At 39.4% G+C, this 25,332-nt stretch overlaps 1 protein-coding gene across 1 annotated transcript in view; it reads left to right on the forward strand.

Annotated features, from left to right (window-relative positions):
- LOC100668612 (cytochrome b5) overlaps positions 1 to 25,332 on the forward strand; it is a 47,288-nt gene that overhangs the window by 20,150 nt on the left and 1,806 nt on the right. The window contains exons 2-4 of the mRNA XM_003406246.4: positions 834 to 962; positions 2,723 to 2,752; positions 25,002 to 25,036. Coding sequence (XP_003406294.2) covers positions 834 to 962; positions 2,723 to 2,752; positions 25,002 to 25,036 — 194 coding nt within the window. The remainder of the gene's footprint in view (positions 1 to 833; positions 963 to 2,722; positions 2,753 to 25,001; positions 25,037 to 25,332) is intronic.

Genomic DNA, 25,332 nt, shown 5'->3' on the forward strand with positions numbered 1-25,332 from the left:
CCTCTGCTTTACCTAACATGATGTGCTCTTCTAGAGATTGATCTTTCCTGACGACATTTCCAGAGTAAACGAGCTGAAGTCTCACCATGCTTTCTTCTAAGGAGGATTCTGGTTGTATTTCTTCTGAGATTGATTTGTCCATTCTTTTTTTGGCAGCCAAAGGTATACTCAGTATTCTTCACCAGCACCACAGTTTGAATGCATCAATTCTTCTTCTGTCTTTTTCATTGTCCAGCTTTCACATGTGGTGGAGAAAGTCAGTACCCCTTAAGAATAACTCCCCATTTTCCCCTCCCACCTGCCCCTGGTAACCACGAATAAACTTGGGTCTTGGTGCATTTGCCTGTTCTAGATATTTTGTATATGTAAGATCATACAATATTTGTTCTTTTGTGTCTGCCTTCTTTCACTCACCATAATGTTTTCAAGGTTCTTTCATGCCGTACCACATATCAGAACCTCATTTCTTTTTATGGTTGAGTAATATTCCAGTATATGTTGTTTTAATCTGCAGTATAAACCAAAAAAAAAAAAAAAAAAACCCAGTGCCATCGAGTTGATTCCGACTCATAGCGACCCTATAGGACAGAGTAGAACTGCCCTGTAGAGTTTCCAAGGAGCGCCTGGCGGATTCAAACTGCCAACGCTTTGGTTAGCAGCAATAGCACTTAACCACTATGCCACTGGGGTTTCCAATCTGCAGTATAGATAAATTATATTCGTCAGTTGTATCTGTGACATTTGGGGTAGCCTCTTCGGTTAAATAAACTAGCTGTTCTCTTTTAACTGCATTTGCCTCTGAAAAGTTATTAATTTATCCATTCTTTGAACAGCATCCTGGTGGGGAAGAAGTCTTAAGGGAACAAGCTGGCGGTGATGCTACCGAGAACTTTGAGGATGTTGGGCACTCTACAGATGCTAGAGAAATGTCCAAAACATTCATTGTTGGGGAGCTTCATCCAGTAAGTACATTTTTTGGGACCATTTCTTACTTATTTTTAAGGCTATTGGTTGATGTTGCTCAAGTCAGTAGACTGGTATAGGTACAAAATTTGAAAAGGAGAAGAACAAAAACAACTCCTCCTGAATATGGAGCACCATTTTTGTCATAAATAAATTGACCAAAAATTTCTTTGCATATTTCACTGGTTGCATTTTCACTGGCAGAATCCCCCAGCTCTAAGCCTATGTCTGAAGGAAGCTTCATGACAGCAAATTCTAAAAAGCTAGGGGTATTGGCCCAGCATAGTTTTCTTTTTTTAACTTTTGACCAAAATATTTTTCTTAAGAAACCACCTTCTACTTTCATAAGTTTGAGGATATTTTAATACTAAAAATGATCTTGAAATTTAAAAAATAAACTTTGTTAAATAAATAAGCTCTGCTGTAGGTAAAACTTATCCCATTGTCCTAATTTTTCCCACTTTACCTCAGACCTTTGAGAACATCAGCTTTGGTACCAATCTCTGGATTGGCTTTTGGGAGACACTGACTTAATTTAGCTTTTCTATAGACACAGACCTGAAGTCTGGCCGTAGGCCCTTCTGTGGCAGTAATAAATGACCATGTAGAACTTCACTAGTCTGTCCACCTAGCTTATCAGGAATATAGTCGAAAACTTGGAAGGAAGTAGCTGAGTCCTCCAAGCACCCAGGGTAGATAAGTGGACCCTACAGCTGTGCATTCAGCTGTCCCTTTTACCTTCAGAGAGCGTTTCACCTCTCCTCAGGGTTGGTTTCCTCCTTTCTCCTTTCTCTGCTTATGATGTGTACCTTTTGAGGAGCCAGCCCAGAGGGGCTGGAGGGGCTGCTGGAGAGAAGCAGGCATCCTCACAAGAGAAAAATACAGGCAAAAAACCTCTCTTGAGTGAGCAGACTGAGAGAAGGTATTAAAAAACAAAACCCATTCCAAACGTCTTAACTGTATTGCAGTGACTGCTAATGAAGGAGTGGTTAAATTAGCCTTTAATAAGAAGGCTGGCAAGTAGGAAATCTGTTTTAGAATGACTTCTGTTGGGAGGAGAGTTGTTTTTGGTGGTGGGGGTGATACTTTGAGACAGTAAGCATCATTTATCTGTGAAGTTTATTTGCCCAAACACTTGCATTTTTAGCTTTGCCACAGAAGTGGTTTTATGGTGATCAGAGGCCTACCCTTAAAATGCTCAAGTCCGTTGTTATTCTGGCCTATTCCAAAGCTCTGGGTTTTCAGGTCCTGTTTATACTATTTTTCCTTTACCAGCCTACTGTGCTTACCTGTGCTCAACCTTTTGAACCACTTGATTGTGGACAGCCTCAGCCTGAGGTTTAAGTAGCTCATGACCTTATAATTGGGGGATTGCAGGAATTCCCTGAAGATATCACAAAAATAAGGATGTATGTACACATCTAAAAAGGGGCTATGAAAGAAAAGGGGAAAGGCTCTGATTAGTTGTTCAGCTGCTTCCTGGAATTCAGGATCACCTGAATAAGTGCATGTCAACGTACAAATGCGACATTCATGGATGCCGGACTCTAGATGGAAAATACCTCTCAGCACTCAATCTGCTATTTTTTGCAGTCAAGTCAGATGGATCAAATTTTGTGTTTAACAACCTGGATAGGTGAACCCAAATTACTAATTACCGAATAGTGTTTTTTAAATCTCATTAAAAGCAAGCACTTCAGAAATGGTGTGCTTTGTAGATGTTTCTTCGTTCTTTAATGTGCCTTATTTTTTATTGCAGGCTGACAGATCAAAGCTAACCAAACCTTCGGTAAGTGTAACAATCTCAAACATCTCAGTTGATATAGATATCTTCGTTATATTTTATGCTTGTCAAACTGGAAGGCAGAGGTCTTTAACTTAACTACATGAGGTCAACCCAGGTCTTTCTTGGTAAGGTGAAGAATATGTAACCTGTTAGTTCAGCAAAATTTTTTAATTGCATGGACGAGTCAGTATGTTAGGATAGCTTGTATGCTATCTTTGTAGGACTCTCAATACTTAAATATTTTTTATTATAATTACTGGTAAATACTTTTTGAATAACTCCTGTTTATAAGTTACAGTGTGCTTTTGATCTGAAAGGTACGACACAATCCTTATTTTCAGAGAACTTAAAATCTGATTGTCAGAGGTCTTATTACTTAATTCTTTGAGAATACTACCCATGTTTTCTTCATCTTTACATCTCTGGAACATAGTAGGTGCTCAGTAAGTATTTGTTGGATGAATTTAATCATATTTAAAGGAAATAGTAACTTTTGATGCATTTTTCCTTAGGATAGGAAAGTAATTCTGGAAATGCTAATTTTAAGCTCTGGTTTACTAGCCCCTCTCTAAACTGACCATCTCCCTTACATTTGAAGATAAATCTGTAGGAAAAATTGATGAGAAAAGCCATGAGGTGGTTAGCCAAAGTTCCCGAAAAGTACACATCGGCAGAATACTTTCTGGCTGTAATTAAAGGACAATGGGGGAAAGTTTTGCTTAAAATAAACAACAGTGAAAATGTGTTTTTGAGAGGCAGGGTTAAGACGGTGGAGTAGTCAGATGCTTCCTGTGGCCCCTCTTACAACAAAGACCTGAAAAAAACAAGTGAATCAATTATATATGACAATCTAGGAGCCCTCAGCATCAAAGACAAAGTTGAGGAGTCAGACTCAGTGGCAGGGGAAGGGAGAGACAGTTCAGAAGCAGCAAGGGATTTGCCACACTTGACCTGGCTGGCACCCCAGGCTGGGTTGGCCACCATGTGCAGGTTGAGGAAAGCAGTAGTGCTCTGGCTTCAATGATTACTGCACCCCCTGGGCCAGAAGTGGAACTAATCACGTGCCCCCAGCCATTCTCCTGGCTTGGAGAGGTGTCTTGGTTATCTAATGGTGCTATAACAAATACCACAAGTGGATGGCTGTAACAGAGAAGTGTAAACACAGTGGAAAAGTAAATGGACTCCTGGGCTCACATACCTAATAGCAGCTCTAACCACCTGGTGATAGAGCTTCAAAGATGTGAATAATTGAAGTAACTCACAAGACCAGCCTATTTGGACATACCAAACAAAACAAGAAGCTAGGACACAGTAAGCAAACATAAATAAATATAATTTATTGATGGCTCAGAGACAACAGTCAATATCAAATCACATATAGAGGCAGACCATGGTGTCTTCAGCAAGGGACCAAAACAAAGCACCAAGAAACTTCCCAGAGGAAGAGAGTTTCTTGGAATTACTGGAGATAGAATTCAAAAGATTAATATACAGAGCTCTTTAAGAGATCAGGCAAAATGCAGACCAAACCAAGGAACACATAGACAAAGCAACAGAAGAACTTAAGAAGGTTATACAAAAGCATAATGACAAATTTAACAGGCCACATGAATCCATAGAGAGACAGCAAACAGAAATCCAAAAGAGTAACAGTAAAATTTCAGAATTAGACAGCTCAGTAGAAAGTCACAGGAGCAGAAATGAGGCAGTGAAAGTCAGAATTAGCGAAATTGTAGGTAAAGCACTTAACACCAATTTATATGAGGAAAGATCAGATAAAAGAATTAAAAAAAATGAAGAAACCCAAAGGATTATGTGGGATTCTATCAGGAGGAATAACCTATGAGTGATTGGAGTACCATAATGGGGCGGGGGGTAGTAACAGAAAATACAGAGAGAATTGTTAAAGATTTGTTCGCAGAAAATGTCCCTGATGTCAGGAAAGATACCTATTCAAGGGCTCATCGATCCCCACACAGGGCAGATTGCAAAAGAAATTCACCAAGACATACTATAATCAAACTTGGCAAGACCAAAGAGATTTTACCAGCAGCTAGGGATGGGTTTCCTTATTTTTAGGGATAAACGCCATGAGTTGGAATCGACTCGACGGCACTGGGTTTTGGGTTTTGGGTTTAGGAATAAATGAAAAGTCTCCTACAAAGGAGAGTCAGTAAGACTAAGCTCTGACTACTCAGCAGAAACCATGCAGGAAGAAGGCAATGGGATGACATATATAAAGCCTTGAAGGAAAAAAATTGCCAGCCAAGAATTATATATCCAGCAAAACTGTCTCTCAAATATGATGGCAAAATTAGGGCACTCCCAGATGAACAGAAGTTAAGGTAATTTGAAAAAACCAAACAAAAATTACAAGAAATACTAAAGGGAGTCCTCTGGCTATGTAATCAATAATATCAGATAAAAACCCAAGACCAGACCACAGGAAAGAAAAACCAGATGTCAACCCAGATAGGGAAGTCACAAAAATAAATCAAAGCTAAAACACCAAAAACAGGGAAACAGAGACATCAATATGTAAAAGATGACGACACTAAAACAAAAAAGAGTGACTAAATAATGTAGTCATAGAACTTTCACATGGAGAGGAAGTCAAGGCTATATCAAGAAATAGAAGATTGGTTTAAACTTAGAAAAACAGGGGTAAATAATAAGGTAACCACAAAGGAAACTAAAAATCCTATACATCAAAAGAAAAAGAAAAACATAAAGACTCAACAAATATAAAATCAACAATGATGAAAATACATAAAGAGAAACGTCTCAGCACAGAAAATTAAATGGACCAAAGAAACTGTCAGTAACACACACATACACAAAAAAAGAGATCAGAATAACAGCACTAAACTCATGCCTGTCAATAATTATGCTGAATGTGAATGGACTAAATGCACTAATAAAGAGACAGAGAGTGGCAGAATAGATTAAAAAACAAGGTCTGTCTATATGCTGCCTATAGGAGACGCACCTTAGGCTCAAAGACACAAACAAAACTCAAAGGATGGAAAAAAAAGTATATCAAGCAAACAACAATCAAAAAAGAGCAGGAGTGGCAGTATTAATTTCTGACAAAATAGACATTAAAGCAAAATCCACCACCAAGGATAAGGAAGGACACTCTATAATGATTAAAGGATCAATACACTAGGAGGACATAACCATAATAAATATTTACCCACCCAGCGACAGGGCTCCAAAAAACATAAACTCTAACAGCATTAAAAAGAGAAATAGACAGCTCCAAAATAATAGTAGGAGACTTCAACACATCACTTTCAGTGGACAGAACATCCAGAAAGAAGCTCGGTAAAGACACAGAAGATCTGAATGCCGCAATTAACCAACTTGATCTCATATGAATATATAGAACACTCCACCTAACAGCAGCCAAGTATACTTTCTTTTCCAACGTACACGGAACATTCTCCAGAATAGACCACATATTAGGCTACAAAGCAAACCTTAACAGAATCCTCAAATATTGAAATATTACAAAGCATTTTTTCTGACCATAAAGCCATAAAAGTAAAAATCAATAGCAGAAAAAGCAAGGAAAAAAAAAATCAAATACATGGAAACTGAACAACACCTTGCTCAAAAACTACTGGATTAAGGAAGAAATCAAGGACACGATAAAGAAATTAACAGAATCAAATGAAAATACATCCTACCAAAACCTTTGGGACACAGCAAAAACAGTGTTGAGAGGTCAATTTATAGCGATAAATGCACACATCCAAAAAGAAGAAAGAGTCAAAATCAAGGCATTAACCCTACAACTCCAACAAATAGAGAGCAGCAGAAAAAGCCAATGGGCACCAGAAGAAAGGAAATAATAAAATTTAGGGCAGAAATAAATGAAATAGAGAATAGAAAAATAATTCAAAGAGTTAACAAGACCAAAAAATGGTTCTTTGAAAAGATCTTCAAAATCGATAAACCAGGGCCAAACTACCAAAAGAAAAACAGGAGAGGAAACAAATAACCCGAATAAGAAGTGAGGTGGGTAATATCACAACAGACCCAATTAAAATTAAAAGAATCATAACAGAAAACTATGAAAAATTGTACTCCAACGAATTTGAAAACCTAGAGAAATGGACAAATTTCTAAAAACACACTACCTACCTAAACCAGCACAAATAGAGGTGGAACAACTAAATAAACCTATAACAAAAGAAGGGATTGAAGAGATAATCAAAAACTCCCCCCCTAAAAAAGCCCTGGCCCTGATGGCTTCACTGGAGAATTTACCAAACTTTCAGAGAAGAGTTAACACCACTACTTCTAAAGGTATTTCAGAGCATAGAAAAGGATGAAATACTCCAAAACTCATTCTGTGAAGCCAGCATTACCCTGATACCAAAACCAGGTAAAGACGCCACAAAAAAAAGATTACAGACCAATATCCCTCATGAACAAAGACGCAAAAATTCTCAACAAAATTCTAGCCAATGGAATTCAACAACGTATCAAAAAAAAATTCACGATGACCAAGTGGGATTCATACCAGTTATGCAGGGATGGTTCAACATTAGACAAAAAGTGTAATCCATCACATAAATAAAACAAAAGACGAGAACTACATGATCTTATCGATTGATGCAGAAAAGGCATTTGACAAAGTCCAACACCCATTCACAATAAAAACTCTCAGCAAAATAGGAATAGAAGGGAAATTCCTCAACATAATAAAAATATACAAAGCCAACAGCCAACATCATCCTAAATGGAGAGGGTCTGAAAGCATTCCCCTTGAGAATGGGAACTAGACAAGGATGCCCTTTATCATCACTCTTACTCAACATTGTGCTGGAGGTCCTAGCCAGAGCAATTAGGCTAGAAAAAGAAAGTGCATCCAAATTGGTAAGGAAGAAGTAAAAATATCTCTATTTTCCAATGATATGATCTTATATACAGACAACCCCAAAGAATCCACAAGAAAACTATTGGAACTAATAGGTTTTACCAAGGTATCAGCATAGAAGATAAACATACAAAAATCAGTTGGATTCCGCTACACCAACCAAGAGAACATCGAAGTGGAAATCACCAAATCAATACCATTTACAATAGCCCCCAAGAAGATACTTAGGAATAAATCTAACCAGAGACATAAAAGACCTATACAAAGAAAACTACAAGATGCTACTGCAAGAAACCGAAAGAGACCTACATAAGTGGCAAAATATACCTTGCTCATGGATAGGAAGACTCACCATCGTGAAAATGTCAGTTCTACCCAAAGCCGACTACAGATACAGTGCAGTCCTGATGCAAATGCTAGTGACATTTTTTAATGAGATGGTGAAACAAAGCACCAACTACATATGGAAAGGGAAGAGGCCCCGGATAAGTAAAGCATTACTGAAAAAAGAACAAAGTGGGAGGCCTCACACTACCTGATTTTAGAACCTATTATACCGCTATGGTAGTCGAAACAGCTTGGTACTGGTACAACAACAGACACATAGACCGATGGAACAGAATTGAGAATCCAGATGTAAATTCATCCACCTATGAGCAGCTGTTTTATGAGCAGCTGGTATTTGACAAAGGCCCAAAGTCTGTTAAATGGGGAAAGATGGTCTCTGTAACAAATGGTGCTGGCATAACTGAATATCCATCTGCAAAAAAATGAAACAAGACCCATACCTTACACCATGCACAAAAACTAACTCAAAACAGATCAGAGACCTAAATATAAAATCTAAAACGATAAAGATGATGGAAGAAAAAATAGGGATAATGCTAGGAGCCCTAATGCACGGCATAAACAGAATACAAACATTACTTACAATGCACAAACACCAGAAGAGAAACCAGATAACTGGGAGCTCTAAAAATGAAACACCTATGCTCATCCAAAGACTTCACCGAAAGAGTAAAAAGACAACCTACAGACTGGGAAAAAAATTTTGACTACAACAAATCCGATTAGGGTCTAATCTCTAAAATCTACAAGATACTGCAACACCTCAACAACAAAAAGATAAATAACCCACTTAAAAAATGGGCAAAGGATATGAACAGACACTTCACCAAGGAAGACATTCAGGAAATGTTCACAATCATTAACCATTAGAAAAATGCAAATGAACTCTACAGTGAGATACCATGTCACCCCAACAAGGTTGGCATTAATCTGGAAAACAAAATAATACATGCTGGAGAGGTTATGGAGAGACTGAACATTTACACACTGCTGGTGGGAATGTAAAATGGTACAACCACTTTGAAAATCAATTTGGTGCTTCCTTAAATAGCTAGAAATAAGTAACATATGATTCAGCAATCTCACTCCTTGGAATATATTCTAAAGAGATAAAAGCCATCGGATGAATAGATACATACACACCCATGTTCATTGCAGCTATGTTCACAATAGCAAAAACATGGAAACAACCTAGGTGCCCATCTACAGATGAACGGACGAACTAATTATGGTATATTCACACAGTGGAATAGTACACAACAATAAAGAACAATGATGAATCTGTGAAACATCTCATAACGTGGAGGAATCTGGAAGGCATTATGCTGAATGAAATTCGTCAGTTGCAAAAGGGGAAATATTGTATGATACCACTATTATAAGAACTCAAGAAAAGGTTTAAACATAGAAGAAAACATTTCTTTGATGGTTATGAAGGTGAGGAAGGAGGGAGAGGGGAATTCACTAACTAGATACTAGATAAGAATTCTTTTAGGTGAGGGGAAAGACAACACACAATAGAGGGAAAGTCAGCACAACTGGACTAAACCAAAAGCTAAGAAGTTTCCTGAATACAACCAAACACTTCCAGGTACAGAGTAACAGGTGGAGGCCTGGGGACCATGGTTTCAGGGGACATCTAGGTAAATTGGCAAAAGAAAGTTTATTAAGAAAATTTTTTGCATCCCACTTTGGTGAATTGAGTCTGGGTTTTTAAAAGCTTGCAAGTGGCCATCTAAGATACATCAATTTCTCCCAACCTCCCTGGAGCAAAGGAGAATGAAGAATACCAAAGACACAAGGAAAATATTAGCCCAGGAGGCAAAAGGGCTGCATAAACCAGAGACTCCATCCATCAGCTTTAGACCAGAAGACCTAGATGGTGCCCAGCTACCACCAATGACCGCCCTGACAGGGAACACAACAGAGAGTCTCTGACGGAGCTAGAGAAAAGCGTGGTATACAACTCGAATTCACATAAAAAGACCAGACTTAATAGTCTGACTGAGACTGGAGGAACCCTAGAAGACCTAGCCCCGGAATTTGGTATTAATGCAAAGTTAAAACCATTCCTGAAGCCAATTCTTCAGCCAAAAATTAGACAGGACTATAAAACATAAAATAATACCGGTGAAGAGTGTGCTTCTTAGTTCAAGTAGATACACGAGACTAAATGGGCAGCTCCTGTCCAGAGGCAGGATGAGAAGGCATAAAGGGATAGGAGCTGGTTGAATGCACACAGGCAACCTGGGGTGGAAATGGGGAGTGTGCTGTCACCGTATAAGTGTTGCAACTAGGGTCACATAACAATATGTGTATAAATTTTTGTATGAGAAATTAATTTGAGTTATAAATTTTCATCTAAAGCACCACCACCATTTAGCCTAGGCTCTTGGTTTTATTACGGAGGGTACAACAGGAAGGCTTCACTGTCCTGGTTGTATTACCCCAAACCCAGTGCCGTCGAGTCGATTCCAACTCATAGCGACCCTATAGGACAGAGTAGAACTGCCCCATAGAGTTTCCAAGGAGGGCCTGGAGGATTCGAACTGCCAACCTTTTGGTTAGCAGCTATAGCACTTAACCACTACGCCACCAGGGTTTCCCTGATTGTATTAAGAACTACTAAATTCATGTTACTAGCTGTTGGTGACTAGACATTGTTTTCAATCTACAGCAGAATCCAAGCAATTAATCCAGTAACTCGAGCATAAAGACCATGTTTACCCCAGATAGTGCAATAAAAACCTTTTGTAATGCTGTTTCCTATTCAAAAAGGCTTAAGCTCAACATTGGTGATATCAGCACTTCCAGAAGATAAAAAATGGGCTTCAGAATTTCAGTTGCTTTGCAACAATTGCTTGGAATCCTTGCTGTTAGTTCACCTGACTGTATAATCTTTTTTGAGGCTACTTTTAGGACAGCTGAAATTCTGTGCTGGGTATAATTTTTGCATATTCCCTGAAGTCTGTCATGGAGAATATATTTTTTTCTCTCAGGCGTTCAGAATGTTAACAATCTTGGAGTAAATTATTCAGCTACAGTAAAGAATGGTGTGATTTGGCTCATACGTGAATTTAGATCTACTGCAGGTCGGACCATGTCCCTAACCATAACGGCCACAAGCAGAAAGTGCCATTAAAGAGAGGTGAGGGCCCAAGCGGTCAGCCTGTCTTTTACCATAAAGGCGTTGTTTCCAACGTGCAGACTCTTCCCCTCTTTATTTACTCTGAAAACATGTGCATGACAACCCATATGATATGGCATACCAACTGCCCATCATTATATGTTGTTCTCTGTTTGTAATTATTTTTCTATTTCAAAGTGCCACTCACTTTAATACTTTGGATATTTTGGAGACAGAGCAAGATTCCATGGTAAATGCTGGGACTTTAGCTGTCAACATCAAGGAGAGCTCTCCTGACAACATTAAGACAGTGGGCAGCTCTCTGTGTTGAAAGGCTTTGCTTTACTACATTTCATCATTAACATTAGATATCTAATCATCTTGCTGGGTATAGAAGACCTCACTGGAGATTTAAGAATCATACTAACTTTTTAATGTTGTTCTTGTTGTTGTTGTTAAGTGCCGTTGAGTAGGTTCCAACTCATAGCGACCCTACGCGCAACAGAACGAAACACTGCCCGGTCCTGCACCATCCTTACAATCGTTATGCTTGAGCTCATTGTTGGAGCCACTGTGTCAATCCACCTCGTTGAGGGTCTTCCTCTTTTCCGCTCACCCTGAACTCTCCCAAGCATAATGTCCTTCTCCAGGGACTGATCTCTCCTGACAACACGTCCAAAGTATGTAAGACGGAGTCTCTCCATCCTTGCCTCTAAGGAGCATTCTGGCCGCACTTCTTCCAAGGCAGATTTGTTCGTTCTGTTGACAGTCCATGGTATATTCAATATTCTTCGCCAACACCACAATTCAAAGGCATCAGTTCTTCTTCGGTCTTCCTTATTCTTTGTCCAGCTTTCACATGCATGTGATGCGATTGAAAATACCATGGCTTGGGTCAGGCGCACCTTAGTCTTCAAGGTGACATCTTTGCTCTTCAACACTTTGAAGAGGTCCTTTGCAGCAGATTTGCCCAAAGCAATGCGTCTTTTGACTTCTTGACTGCTGCTTCCATGGCTGTTGATTGTGGATCCAAGTAAAATGAAATCCTTGACAACTTCAATCTTTTCTCCGTTTATTATGATGTTGCTTATTGGTCCAGTTGTGAGGATTTTTGTTTTCTTTATGTTGAGGTGTAACCCATACTGAAGGCCGTGGTCTTTGATCTTCATTAGTAAGTGCTTCAAGTCCTCTTCACTTTCAGCAAGCAAGGTTGTGTCATCTGCATAACGCAGGTCGTTAATGAGTCTTCCTCCAATCTTGATGCCCCGTTGTTCTTCATATAGTCCAGCTTCTCAGATTATTTGTTCAGCATACAGATTAAATAGGTATGGTGAAAGAATACAACCCTGACGCACACCTTTCCTGACTTTAAACCAATCAGTATCCCCTTGTTCTATCTGAACAACTGCCTCTTGAGCTATGTAAAGGTTTCTCATGAGCACAATTAAGTGTTCTGGAATTCCCATTCTTCACAATGTTATCCATAGTTTGTTATGATCCACACAGTCGAATGGCTTTCCATAGTCAATAAAACACAGGTAAACATCCTTCTGGTATTCTCTGCTTTCAGCCAAGATCCGTCTGACATCAGCAATGACATCCCTGGTTCCACGTCCTCTTCGGAAACCAGCCTGAATTTCCAGTAGTTCCCTGTCCATATGCTGCTGCAACTGTTTTTGAATGATCTTCAGCAAAATTTTGCTTGCGTGTGGTATTAATGACATTGTTCTATAATTTCCACATTCGGTTGGATCACCTTTCTTGGGGATAGGCATAAATATGGATCTCTTCCAGTCAGTTGGCCAGGAAGCTGTCTTCCATATTTCTTGGCATAGACGAGTGAGCACTTCCAGCGCTGCATCTGTTTGTTGAAACATCTCAATTGATATTCCATCAGTTAGTTCCTAGAGCCTTGTTTTTCGCCAGTGCCTTCAGAGCAGCTTGGACTTCTCCCTTCAGTACCATCGGTTCCTGATCACGTGCCACCTCTTGAAATGGTTGAATATTGACTAATTCTTTTTGATATAATGACTCTGTGTATTCCTACCATCTTTTTTTTTTTTAAATAATTTTTATTGTCCTTTAAGTGAAAGTTTACAAATCAAGTCAGTCTCTCACACAAAAACCCATATACACCTTGCTAAAACCAAAAAAAACCCAGTGCTACACACTCGCAATTACTCTCCCCCTAATGAGACAGCCCGCTTTCTCCCTCCACTCTCTCTTTTTATATCCTTTTCGTCAGCTTCTAACCCCCTCCACCCTCTCATCTCCCCTCCAGGCAGTAGATGCCAACATAGTCTCAAGTGTCCACCTGATCCAAGAAGCTCACTCCTCACTGACATCCCTTTCCAACCCATTGTCCAGTCCAATCCATGTCTGAAGAGTTGGCTTTGGGAATGGTTCCTGTCCTGGGCCAATGGAAGGTCTGGGGGCCATGACCACTGGGGTCCTTCCAGTCTCAGTCAGACCATTAAGTCTGGTCTTATGAGAATATGGGGTCTGCATCCCACTGCTGTCTTGCTCTCTCAGGGGTTCTCTGTTGTGTTCCCTGTCAGGAGAGTCATCGGTTGTAACCGGGCACCATCTAGTTCTTCTGGTCTCAGGATGATGTAGTCTCTGGTTCATGTGGCCCTTTCTGTCTCTTGGGCTCGTAATCACTTTGTGTCCTTGGTGTTCTTCATTCTCCTTTGATCCAGGTGAGCTGAGACCAACTGATGCATCTTAGATGGCTGCTTGCTAGCGTTTAAGACCCCAGGCGCCACTCTTCAAAGTGGGATGCAGAATGTTTTCTTAATAGGTTTTGTTTTGCCAATTGACTTAGATGTCCCCTGAAACCATGGTCCCCAAACCCCTTTCCCTGCTACGCTGGGCTTCGAAGTATTCAGTTTATTCAGGAAACTTCTTTGCTTTTGGTTTAGTCCAATTGTGCTGACCTCCTCTGTATTGTGTGCTGTCTTTCCCTTCACCTAAAGTAGTTCTTATCTACTGTCTAATTAGTGAATGCCCCTCTCCCACCCTCCCTCCTCCTCTCGTAACTACAGAAGAATGTTTTCTTCTCAGTTTAAACTATTTCTCAAGTTCTTATAATAGTGGTCTTATACAATATTTGTCCTTTTGCAACTGATTAATTTCACTTGGCATAATGCCTTCCAGGTTCCTCCATGTTGTGAAATGTTTCACAGATTCATCGCTGTTCTTTATCGATGCGTAGTATTCCATTGTGTGAATATACCATAGTTTATTTATCCATTCATCCATTGATAGGCACCTTGGTTGCTTCCATGTTTTTGCTGTTGTAAGCAGTGCTGCAGTAAACATGGGTGTGCATGTTATCTGTTCGTGTAAAGGCCCTTATTTCTCTAGGGTATATTTCAAGGAGTGGGATCGCTGGATCGTATGGTAGTTCTATTTCTAGCTTTTTAAGGAAGCGCCAAATCCATTTCCAAAGTGGTTGTACCATTTGACATTCCCACCAGAAGTGTAGAAGTGTTCCAGTCTCTCCACAGCCTCTCCAACATTTATTATTTTGTGTTTTTTGGATTAATGCCAGCCTTGTTGGAGTGAGAAGAAATCGCATTGTAGCTTTGATCTGCATTTCTCTAATGGCTAATGATCGTGAACATTTCTTCATATATCTGTTGCCTACCTGAATGTCGTCTTTAGTGAAGTGTCTATTCATATCTTCTGCCCATTTTTTAATTGGGTTATTTGTCTTTTTGCAGTTGAGTTTTTGCAGTATCATGTAGATTTTAGAGATCAGGCACTGATCAGAAATGTCATAGGTAAAAACTTTTTCCTAGTCTGTAGGTGGTCTTTTCACTCTTTTGGTGAAGTCTTTGGATGAGCATAAGTGTTTGATTTTTAGGAGCTCCCAGTTATCTCGTTTTTCTTCTACATTCTTTATAATGTTTTGTATTCTGTTTATGGCATGTATTAGGGCTCCTAACGTTGTCCCTATTTTTTCTTCCATGATCTTTATCGTTTTAGATTTTATGTTTAGGTCTTTGATCCATTTTGAGCTTGTTTTTGTGCATGGATTGAGGTATGGGTCTTGTTTCATTTTTTTGCAGAAGGATATCCTGTTATGCCAGCAGCATTTGTTAAAAGGACTGTCTTTTCCCCCATTTAACTGTTTTGGGGACTTTGTCAAATATCAACTGCTTATATGTGGATGGATTTATGTCTGGATTCTCAATTCTGTTCCATTGGTCCACGTATCTATTGTTGTACCAGTACCAGGCTGTTTTGACTACCATAGTGGTATAATAGTTTCTAAAATCAGGTAAAGTAAGGCCTCCCACTTTGTTCTTTTTCGGTAATGCCTTATTTTTCTGGAGCCTCTTTCCCTTCCATATGAGATTGGCGATTTGTTTCTCCATCTCATTAAAGAATGTCCTTGGGATTTGGATCGGAATTGCATTAAATGTATAGATCGCTTTTGGTAGAATAGACATTTTTATAATGTTAAGTCTTCCTATCTGCGAACGAGATATGTTCTTCCACTTATGTAAGTCTCTTTTGGTTTCTTGCAGAGGTGTACTGTAGTTTTCTTTGTATAAGTCTTTTACATCTCTGGTAAGATTTATTCCTAAGTATTTTATCTTCTTGGGTGCTACTGTAAATGGCATTGATTTGGTGATTTCCTCTTTGATGTTCTTTTTGTTGGTGTAGAGGAATCCAACTGAGTTTTTTATGTTTATCTTGTATCCCGATACTCTGCTGAACTCTTCTATGAGTTTCAGTAGTTTTCTGGAGGATTCCTTAGGATTTTCTGTGTATAAGATCATGTCATCTGCAAATAGAGATAATTTTACTTCTTCCTTGCCAATCTGGATGCCCTTTATTTCTTTATCTAGCCTAATTGCTCTGGCTAGGACTTCCAGCACAATGTTGAGTAAAAGTGGTAATAAACGGCGTCCATGTCTGGTTCCCGATCTCAGTGGGAATGTTTTCAGGCTCTCTCTATTTAGGGTGTTGTTGGCTGTTGGCTTTGTATAAATGTCCTTTATTATGTTGAGAAATTTTCCTTCTATTCCAATTTTGCTGAGAGTTTTTATCATGAATGAGTGTTGTAGTTTGTCAAATGCCTTTTCTGTATTAATTGATAAAATCATGTGATTCTTGTCTTTTGTTTTATTTATGTGGTGGATTACATGAATTGTTTGTCTAATGTTGAACCATCCCTGCATACCTGGTATGAATCCCACTTGGTCATGGTGAATTATTTTTTTGATATGTTGTTGAATTCTATTGGCTAGAATTTTGTTGAGGATTTCTGCATCTGCATTCATGAGGGATATAGGTCTATAATTTTCTTTTCTTGTGGTGTCTTTACCTGGTTTTGGTATCAGGGATATGGTGGCTTCATAGAATGAATTTGGTAGTGTTCCATCCTTTTCTATGCTCTGAAATACTTTTACTAGTAGTGGTGTTAACTCTTCTCTGAAAGTTCGGTAGAACTCTGCAGTGAAGCCTTCCAGACCAGGCCTTTTTTTTGTTGGGAGTTTTTTGATTACCTTTTCAGTCTGTTCCTTTGTTATGGGTCTGTTTAGTTATTCTACCTCTGTTTGTGTTAGTTTAGGTAGGTAGTGTGTTGCTAGGAATTCATCCATTTCTTCTAGGTTTTCAAATTTAAGTATAGTTTTTCATAGTAATCTGACATGATTCTTTTAATTTCAGTTGGGTCTGTTGTAATATCGCCCATCTCATTTCTTATTCGGGTTATTTGCTTCCTCTCCTGTTTTTCTTTTGTCAGTTTGGCCAGTGGTTTATCAACTTTGTTGAGTTTTTCAGAAAACCAGCTTTTGGTCTTGTTAATTCTTTCAATTGTTTTTCTGTTTTCTATTTCTTTTAGTTCAGCTCTAATTTTTATTATTTGTTTTCTTCTGGTGCCTGTGGGTTTCTTTTGTTTCTCTCTTTCTATTAGTTCAAGTTGTAGGGATAGTTCTTTGATTTTGGCCCTTTCTTCTTTTTGGATGTGTGCATTTATTGATATAAATTGGCTTCTGAGCACCGCTTTTGCTGTGTCCCAAAAGTTCTGATAGGAAGTGTTCTCATTCTCATTCGATTCTATGAATTTCTTTATTCCATCCTTAATGTCTTCAATACCAGTCTTTTTTGAGCAGGGTATTGTTCAGTTTCCAAGTGTTTGATTTCTTTTCCCTGCTTTTCCTGTTACTGATTTCCACTTTTATGGCCTTATGGTCAGAGAAGATGCTTTGTAGTATTTCAGTGTTTTGGATTCTGCTAAGGCTTGCTTTATGACCTAATATGTGGCCTACTCTAGAGAATGTTCCATGTGCACTAGAAAAGAGAGTATAGGTGGTTGCTGTTGGGTGGAGTGTTCTGTATATGTCTACGAGGTCAAGTTGGTTGATTATGGCATTTAGATCTTTTGTGTGTTTATTGAGCTTCTTTCTGGATGTCCTGTCCTTTACCGGAAGTGTTGTGTTGAAGTCTCCTACTATTATTGTGGAGCTTTCTATCTCACTTTTCAGTGCTGATAGAGTTTGTTTTATGTATCTTGCAGCCCTGTCATTGGGTGCATAAATATTTAATATGGTTATATCTTCTTAGTGTATTGTCCCTTTAATCATTATATAGTGTCCTTCCTTATCCTTTCTGATGGATTTAACTTTAAAGTCTATTTTGTCAGAAATTAATATTGCCACTCCTGCTGTTTTTTTGATTGTTTGCTTGGTATATTTTTTTCCATCCTTTGAGTTTTAGTTTGTGTCTCTAAGTCTAAGGTGTGTCTCTTTTAGGCAGCATGTAGACAGATCTTGTTTTTTAATCCATTCTGCCACTCTCTGTCTCTTTATTGGTGCGTTTAGTCCATTTACACATTCAGGGTACTTATGGATAGGTATGAATTTATTGCTAACATTTTGTTGTCTTTTTTTGTGTGTTGACAGTTTCTTTTTCCCTCTTGATTTTATGTGCCGAGTAGATTTTCTTTAAATATTGTCCTTTCCTCATATTTGTTGTTGCTGATTTTGTTTCAGCTGAGCTTGTATTTTTCCCTTGTATTTTATTTTGATGGTAGGATAGTTTGTCTCCTTTGTGGTTACCTTATTATTTACCCCTATTTTTCTAAATTTAAAACTAACTTTTATTTCTTTGTATTGCCATATCTTCCTCTCCATATGGAAGGTGTATGATTACATTTCTTAGTCCGTCTTTATTCTTTTAATGTTGTCTTTTATATAATAACATTGCCGTTACCCTGTGTTGGGCTTTTTTTTAATCTTGTTTTCTTTTTTTGGATTTCCCTGTCTGGGTTGACTTCTGGTTGCTCTGCCCAGTGTTCTAGTCTTGGGTTGATATCTGATATTACTGATTTTCTAACCAAAGAACGCCCTTTAATATTTCTTGTAGTTTTGGTTTGGTTTTTATGAATTCCTTCAACTTGTGTTTATCTGGAAATGTCTTAATTTCACTTTCACATTTAAGAGACAGTTTTGATGTATATGTGATTCTTGGCAGGCAACTTTTTTCTTTCAATTTTTTAAATATGTCTTCCCATTGCCTTCTTGCCTGCATGGTTTCTGCCAAGTAGTCCGAGCTTATTCTTATTGGCTCTCCCTTGTAGGTGACTTTTCTTTCATCCCTTGCTGCTTTTATAATTGTCTCTTTATCTTTGGTTTTGGCAAGCTTGATTATAATATGTCTTGGTGACTTTCTTTTAAGATCTACCTTATGTGGAGTTCGATGAGCATCTTGGATAGATATCTTCTCATCTTTCACAATATCAGGGAAGTTTTCTGCCAGCAAATCCTCAACAATTTTCTCTGTATTTTCTGTTATCCCTCCCTGTTCTGGTACTTCAATCACTCGTAGGTTATTTCTCTTGGTAGGGTCCCATATGATTCTTAAGGTTTCTTCATTTTTTTTTAATTCTTTTATCTGATTTTTCTTCAAATATATTAGTGCCAAGTGATTTATCTTCGAATTCAGAAATTCTAGCTTTTGTTCCATCTTCTTTTGATGCTTCCTGCGTCGTTTAATATTTTCCCCATGGAATCCTTCACGATTGCATCTCGAGGCTTGAATTTTTTCTTCAGTTCTTTCAGCTTGAGAAACGCCAAGTGTGTTCTTCCCTTTTGGTTTTCCATCTCCAGCTCTTTGCACATTTCAGTATAATACTTTGTGTATTCAAGACGCTCTTTGAAATCTCGTGTTCAGTTCTTTTACTTCATCAATTCTTCCTTTTGCTTTAGCTGCTCGACACTCAAGAGCAAGTCTCAGAGTCTCCTCTGACATCCATCTTGATCTTTCCTTTCTTTCCTGTCTTTTCAGTGACCTCTTGCTTTCTTCATGTATGATGTCCTTGATGGCATTCCACAACTTGTCTGGTCTTCGGTCACTAGTGTACAATGCATCAAGTCTATTCTTGAGATGGTCTCTAAATTCAGGTGGGATATACTCAAGGTCATATTTTGGCTCTTGTGGACTTGCTCTAATTTTCTTCAGTTTCAACGTGAACTTGCATGTGAGCAATTGATGGTCTGTTCCACAACTGGCCCCTGGCCTTGTTCTGACTGATGATACTGAGCTTTTCCATTGTCTCTTTCCACAAAAAAAAAGAAAATAATAAGATGTAGTCAATTTGATTTCTTTGTGTTCCATCTGGCGAGGTCCATGTGTATAGTTGCCGTTTATGTTGGTGAAAGAAGGTATTTGCAGTGAAGAAGTCGTTGGTCTTGCAAAATTCTATCATTTGATCTCCAGCATTGTTTCTGTCACCAAGGCCATATTTTCCAACTACTGCTCCTTCTTCTTTGTTTCCAACTTTCGCATTCCAATTGCCAGTAATTATCAATGCATCTTGATTGCATGTTCCATCAATTTCAGACTGCAGCAGCTGATAAAAATCTTCTATTTCTTCATCTTTGGCCCTAGTGGTTGGTGCATAAATTTGAATAATAGTCATATTAACTGGTCTTCCTTGTAGGCGTATGGACATTATTCTATCACTGACAGCGTTGTACTTCAGGATAGATCTTGTAACGTTCTTTTTGACGATGAATGCAACACTATTCCTCTTCGAGTTGTCATTCCCAGCATAGTAGGCTATATGATTGTCCGATTCAAAATGGCCAATACCCGTCCATTTCAGCTCACTAGTGCCTAGGACATCAATGTTTATGCGTTCCATTTCATTTTTTACTATTTCCAGTTTTCCTAGATTCATACTTCGTGCATTCCAGGTTCCGATTATTAATGGATGTTTGCAGCTGTTTCTTCTCATTTGAGTCGGGCCACATCAGCAAATGAAGGTCCCGAAAGCTTTACTCCATCCACGTCATTAAGGTCAACTCTACTTTGAGGAGGCAGCTCTTCCCCCAGTCATCTTTTGAGTGCCTTCCAACCTTGGGGGCCCATCTTTCAGTACTATATCAGACAGTGTTTCGCTGCTATTCCTAAGGTTTTCACTGGCTAATTCTTTTCAGAAGTAGACTGCCGGGTCCTTCTTCCCAGACTTAGTCTGGAAGCTCAGCTGAAAACTGTCCTCCTTGGGTGACCCTGCTGATATCTGAATACCGGTGGCATATCTTCCAGTATCACAGCAAGACACAAGCCCCCGCAGTACAAAAACCTGACAGACATGTGGGGGCTTTTTAACATAGATAATTTTTACTCTTAGGAATTTTACAGACTGACCAACTTTTGAGTGTTTTACTTAAACAGTGATCTTCTTCCTCTGCTGTGACTTGGCTTAATTAAATTAGAGGACAGCTTGGAGGAATGTGGGATAAGAACTTGGCATTTTTCTTACAGGCTATAAGCAAGTGAAATGAAAGAAAATAAATGACCATTTTTCTAGATTTGTCTTCCTTGTGCTTCTCATTTACCAGAAGACAAGAGCATCCGTCAATATGTCTGTATTTCCACCCGTCTATCCCTAGATGGATACATGTGTCCTGTCCTGTAGTCTGAATTTTTGAAATGCTGCTGCCGAGAAATCTAGTTCACTTGTAAAGGGAGATGCACCAAAAATCACTAGCTGGACCTGCTCTAAGAAAACATGATGTTAGTTTGCCAAATTAAGGTGATATTTGTAGACACACAAATTAAGCATTTTTAATTGAACAGGTCCACATCTATCAAATTTGTTTACATGGAGGATATTAGAACTCACAGTTCCTTTCATTTGTTTGCAGTTTTCGGAACACTGCTATACAAGTTATTGTATTTGGTTCTCCCTGCATCCCTGTGAGACAGATAGATCTGCCGTGGAGATGAGGAGAATACTCGGAGTGTTTAGTCCCTTGTCACACACCTATTCCCAGGCCCGTCATTGGAAGTCTAGGAAGCAACTTCTGTGGGCCCTGGACTTGTCATGAATGCATCACTCCACCTGGTGTATATTAAGGTAGAATGTCTTCCAACTAAAGAATGGGTTAAGTGAGATGAACTGTTACAGATGAGATGACTTTGATTTACAAAAGCTCTATAAGGCTTGCTTGTTTTTACATGGAGTTTTACATGTACTGATTTAATTGCTGACCTTTTCCTAATAGAAATTGCACCCCTCAAGGTCACAGAGTGTGTGATAAAGACCAGTCTTTTTCTCCCTGTTCATCGTGGGCATGTTTGATATTTACATGTGTAAACCCAACTGAGGCCCCTCCACCACTGGCCACCAAGGACAGTTTCCTTTTTCATGGAAGTAATAAGTGGTGATTCACATTGATTTAACTCTCAAACATCCCTGGGTTATGGAGTCTTAGGCTTGGTTCTCTAGAGAAGCAAAGCCAGTAAAGTGTATAAATATATAAAGAGATTTATTTCAAGGAAATGGCTTACAAGGTTGTAGAGTCTGGCGTGTCCCAAATCCATAGGTCAAGCTGGAGGTGTCTCCTGATTCATGTAGCTGCAGGCACTAGCGAACCCATAATCGGCAGGTGGGACAGCAGGGCTCTTGCTCACAGGGTGGGAGGACCTGATGAATCCCAAGATCGGCAGGCAAGACTACAGGTAAGCTGCTAAGTCAAGTCCAAGAACCAGAGGCCAGACGAACAGGAACCTGCTACAGGATCCAGAGTGAGCAAAAGCCCTGCTGTCTGACCTGCGGATCTTGGGTTCTCCAGCCCCTGTGGCTACATGAGTCAGGTGGAGGCTGTTGGTGAAATTAGGGACATCAAAGACGGTTTTGGTGAGGAGAGCTATTATACTGGAGACAGCACAGATGGCAAGAAGCAGCAGCAGAGAAATGGTGGCAGCAGCAGAACCAGGAGACCAGTGCAAGACAGCGCTGGAGCTGGAACCCACCCATGGAGTGAGACAGCTGAGTCCCTTTGCACAAGAGGCTTCCTGGCAGAGTGGGATGCTTTCAGGCACTTACCAGTGGAGCTAGGCTTGCTGACCCATGGAGCAAGAGACCTGAGTGTCTTCTGGCTGAAGTTTACTTGCAGAGTGGGGTGCCTCCAGGCACTTATCATTGGACCTGAAGAGCTTTGGAACACTTCCTCCAGCAGGGCAGATGTGGGTGGTGAGGGCTGAGGGGCCGAGGGGCCGAGGGGCCGAGGGGCCAAGGAACCAGGAAGCAGAAGCTGAAGAGAAAACTCATGTCTGGTTTACAGATGGTTCTCAATGATATGCAGGTACCACTCAAAAGTGGACAGTGGCAGCACTACAGCCCCTTTCTGGGACCTAATAGCACCAAGAAAGCAGTCTCAGGAGCAGTGTGTATCCTTTGGACTCAGGGTCCCTATGCAGAGAAGCTCCTACATCAAGGGAAGATTGATGACAGGGACCTTCCTCCAGAGATGACAGAAAGAGAAAGCCTCCCCCTAGATCTAGCATTCTGAGTTCCGACTTCTGGCGTACTAGATTGTGAGAAAACAAACTTCTGTTTGTTAAAACCATCTACTCGTGGTTTTTCTGTTACAACAGCACTAGATAACTAAGACATGGAGCCTAGGGATAAGAAGCAATCAGAAATGTATGTGATTTTTAAATTTTTTTTTAAGTTCACCTCTTTAGAAGATCAGTAGTGGTCGTGGTGGTGGTGGTGGTGGTGACATTCAAGCAGTGTTTTACTGTTAGCGGTCATGGTGACTACAAAGGGGGAGGAAGATGGAGCAACTGAGTTTCCGCAGAGAGTTGTGAACATGTTTCATAAAACGTTATGTGCTTGTACTTACAGTGTGATAATGTAATGCATGCCGTGTCTGCCCTGTTTACTGTTTCAAACTTTACTTTCTTAAAAAACCAGGCACCGTTGAGTCAACCCTGATTCATGGCGACCCCATGTATGTCAGAGTAGAACTATGCTCCATAGAGTTTTCAGTGGCTGATTTTTTTGCAAGTGGATCAACAGGCCTTTCTTCTAAGGCACATCTGCATAGTCTTGAACCTCCAACCTTTCATTTAGCAGCTGAGTGCATTAACCATTTTTGTACCACTCAGGAACTCTTAACTTTCTAGTGTGGCAGTAATATTTCACCTTCAGTGAACTGTTTTGTTTCAGTTTCAGAATTATGTCTTTCTTCTAGCTAAATAATATTTTTTGAAGATGTTGATTATTTTTAGTAATTCTTGCATATTTGATTTTTATGTGCAAAATTAGAAAAACAGTCTTGTAGAAGTTATGAATATTTTTTCTGGACACTAAGATTTAACGTTGCTGAAAACGATAATAAGTTATTTATTTTTAAATGACTTTTTTTTTTCCCTTACCGTGTCAGGACTCATAAAGGTGATGCTCCAAGGTTGGTGGGCCTCATAAGTGCTTTGCTTGCTCTTCTCTGAAAGGTTTCTGCCTTTTAATGGGAGTTTCTTAAATGTGCTTTGCAGAGTGTGGCTTTGCCTCCCAGCAGACAGCTGATTGTTTTGCTAATGCTTTTTTTATCCTGCCCTTGGGAAAGGACTGCCTGTGACTCTGAAGCCCTTAAGCTGTGTTCCTTATGGCTACAGCTCAGTTTGACACACTACTAATACTTTGGCTGGTGTGGCATATCAAAAAATGCTTCTTAACATGTTTTCAAGCCTGGGGAAGTTTGTATTTGGTGATTCTTTAGTTATTCAACTGTTTGGGGAAGTATGCATTTTTCCAAGTCAATTTTTAGTTCACTTTGTTGGCACTGCCGGGAAGAGCGACTCTGAGAAAGTCCTGAAGGTAAAACAGGCCATAGCTGTGGAAGGTGTGGGTGCTCAGGGTGTCCTTTTCTGAAGGGGTCTTTGGTGGTCAACAATGTGAAGTCCTAGGCCGAGCAGCCATGGGAAGTCAGTGGGGTCTTGCTAGGACTGCAGCGCCAGAGTTAAGAGGACCTCAGGAAAGTCGTTTGGTTAGAGGGTTGTGACTTTAAATGACAGTCCTTATTGTTTTTCTTTTTGGTTGACATGTCTTTTTAATACAATTCAGGTGTACTTTTACTTCATATGAGATTTGAATAAGAGAAGTAATTTTTTTTTTGAACATCCCATTTATACTTTTGAAGAATAAAACTGGGCTTCCTGAAGATGATAATGGTGTTGGTGTGCATTATGTTTAAATGAGTATCTGTTCTCAGTGTCTGTGTTAAAGTATTCAGATGCCTATTTTATATATCTATATATATGCGACTCGACAGCAGCGGGTTTTTATATATATGCAATATTTTTTATGTAGTATATTAATTTTTAACATTTACTTTCAAATTACCAAGGTTGAGTAATGCTGTTAAGTAATTTAAATACAAATAACTCTTTAAAAAATTTTTTTCTTCTGAAAAAAAATTGTAAAATTAGGCATTTTAGTGAAAAGAAGTTCGTGAAGTAATTTTCCCTTTTAGTAGTTTTTGAAGAACACATTAAAACATTGTGATCTTATTTTAAAACAGGATTTTAGTCAACTGAATAAATGTTCAAACTTTCCCTTTACTTTTTCTTTTGTATTTCAGGAAACTCTTATTACTACTGTTGATTCTAATTCCAGGTACGTGGAGTGTTTCTTTTTAGAAAATCATTAGTTTGGAAGGTTCATAAAGTCGGGTGGTACTGCGGCCCTCAGCCAAACTGAGGCACCTCTCTGATGCTTGAATTCCGGCCTGTCCCCAATCAGTAGTTGTCCCGGCTGGGATGGACACCCCCCACTGTGTGCCCAGTTGGTCCAGGCATTCAGTCCTGGGCTGGCAGAACACTCAGACCTGTAAGCGCTCTCCATAGCTGCCCCAGACCCCCCCTCTAGCTGCATCGCCCCTAAGGAACCTGCAGGACACATCAAACCTCCTT

This window comes from Loxodonta africana, chromosome 11 (assembly GCF_030014295.1).
Source record: "Loxodonta africana isolate mLoxAfr1 chromosome 11, mLoxAfr1.hap2, whole genome shotgun sequence".
NCBI lineage: Eukaryota > Metazoa > Chordata > Mammalia > Proboscidea > Elephantidae > Loxodonta > Loxodonta africana.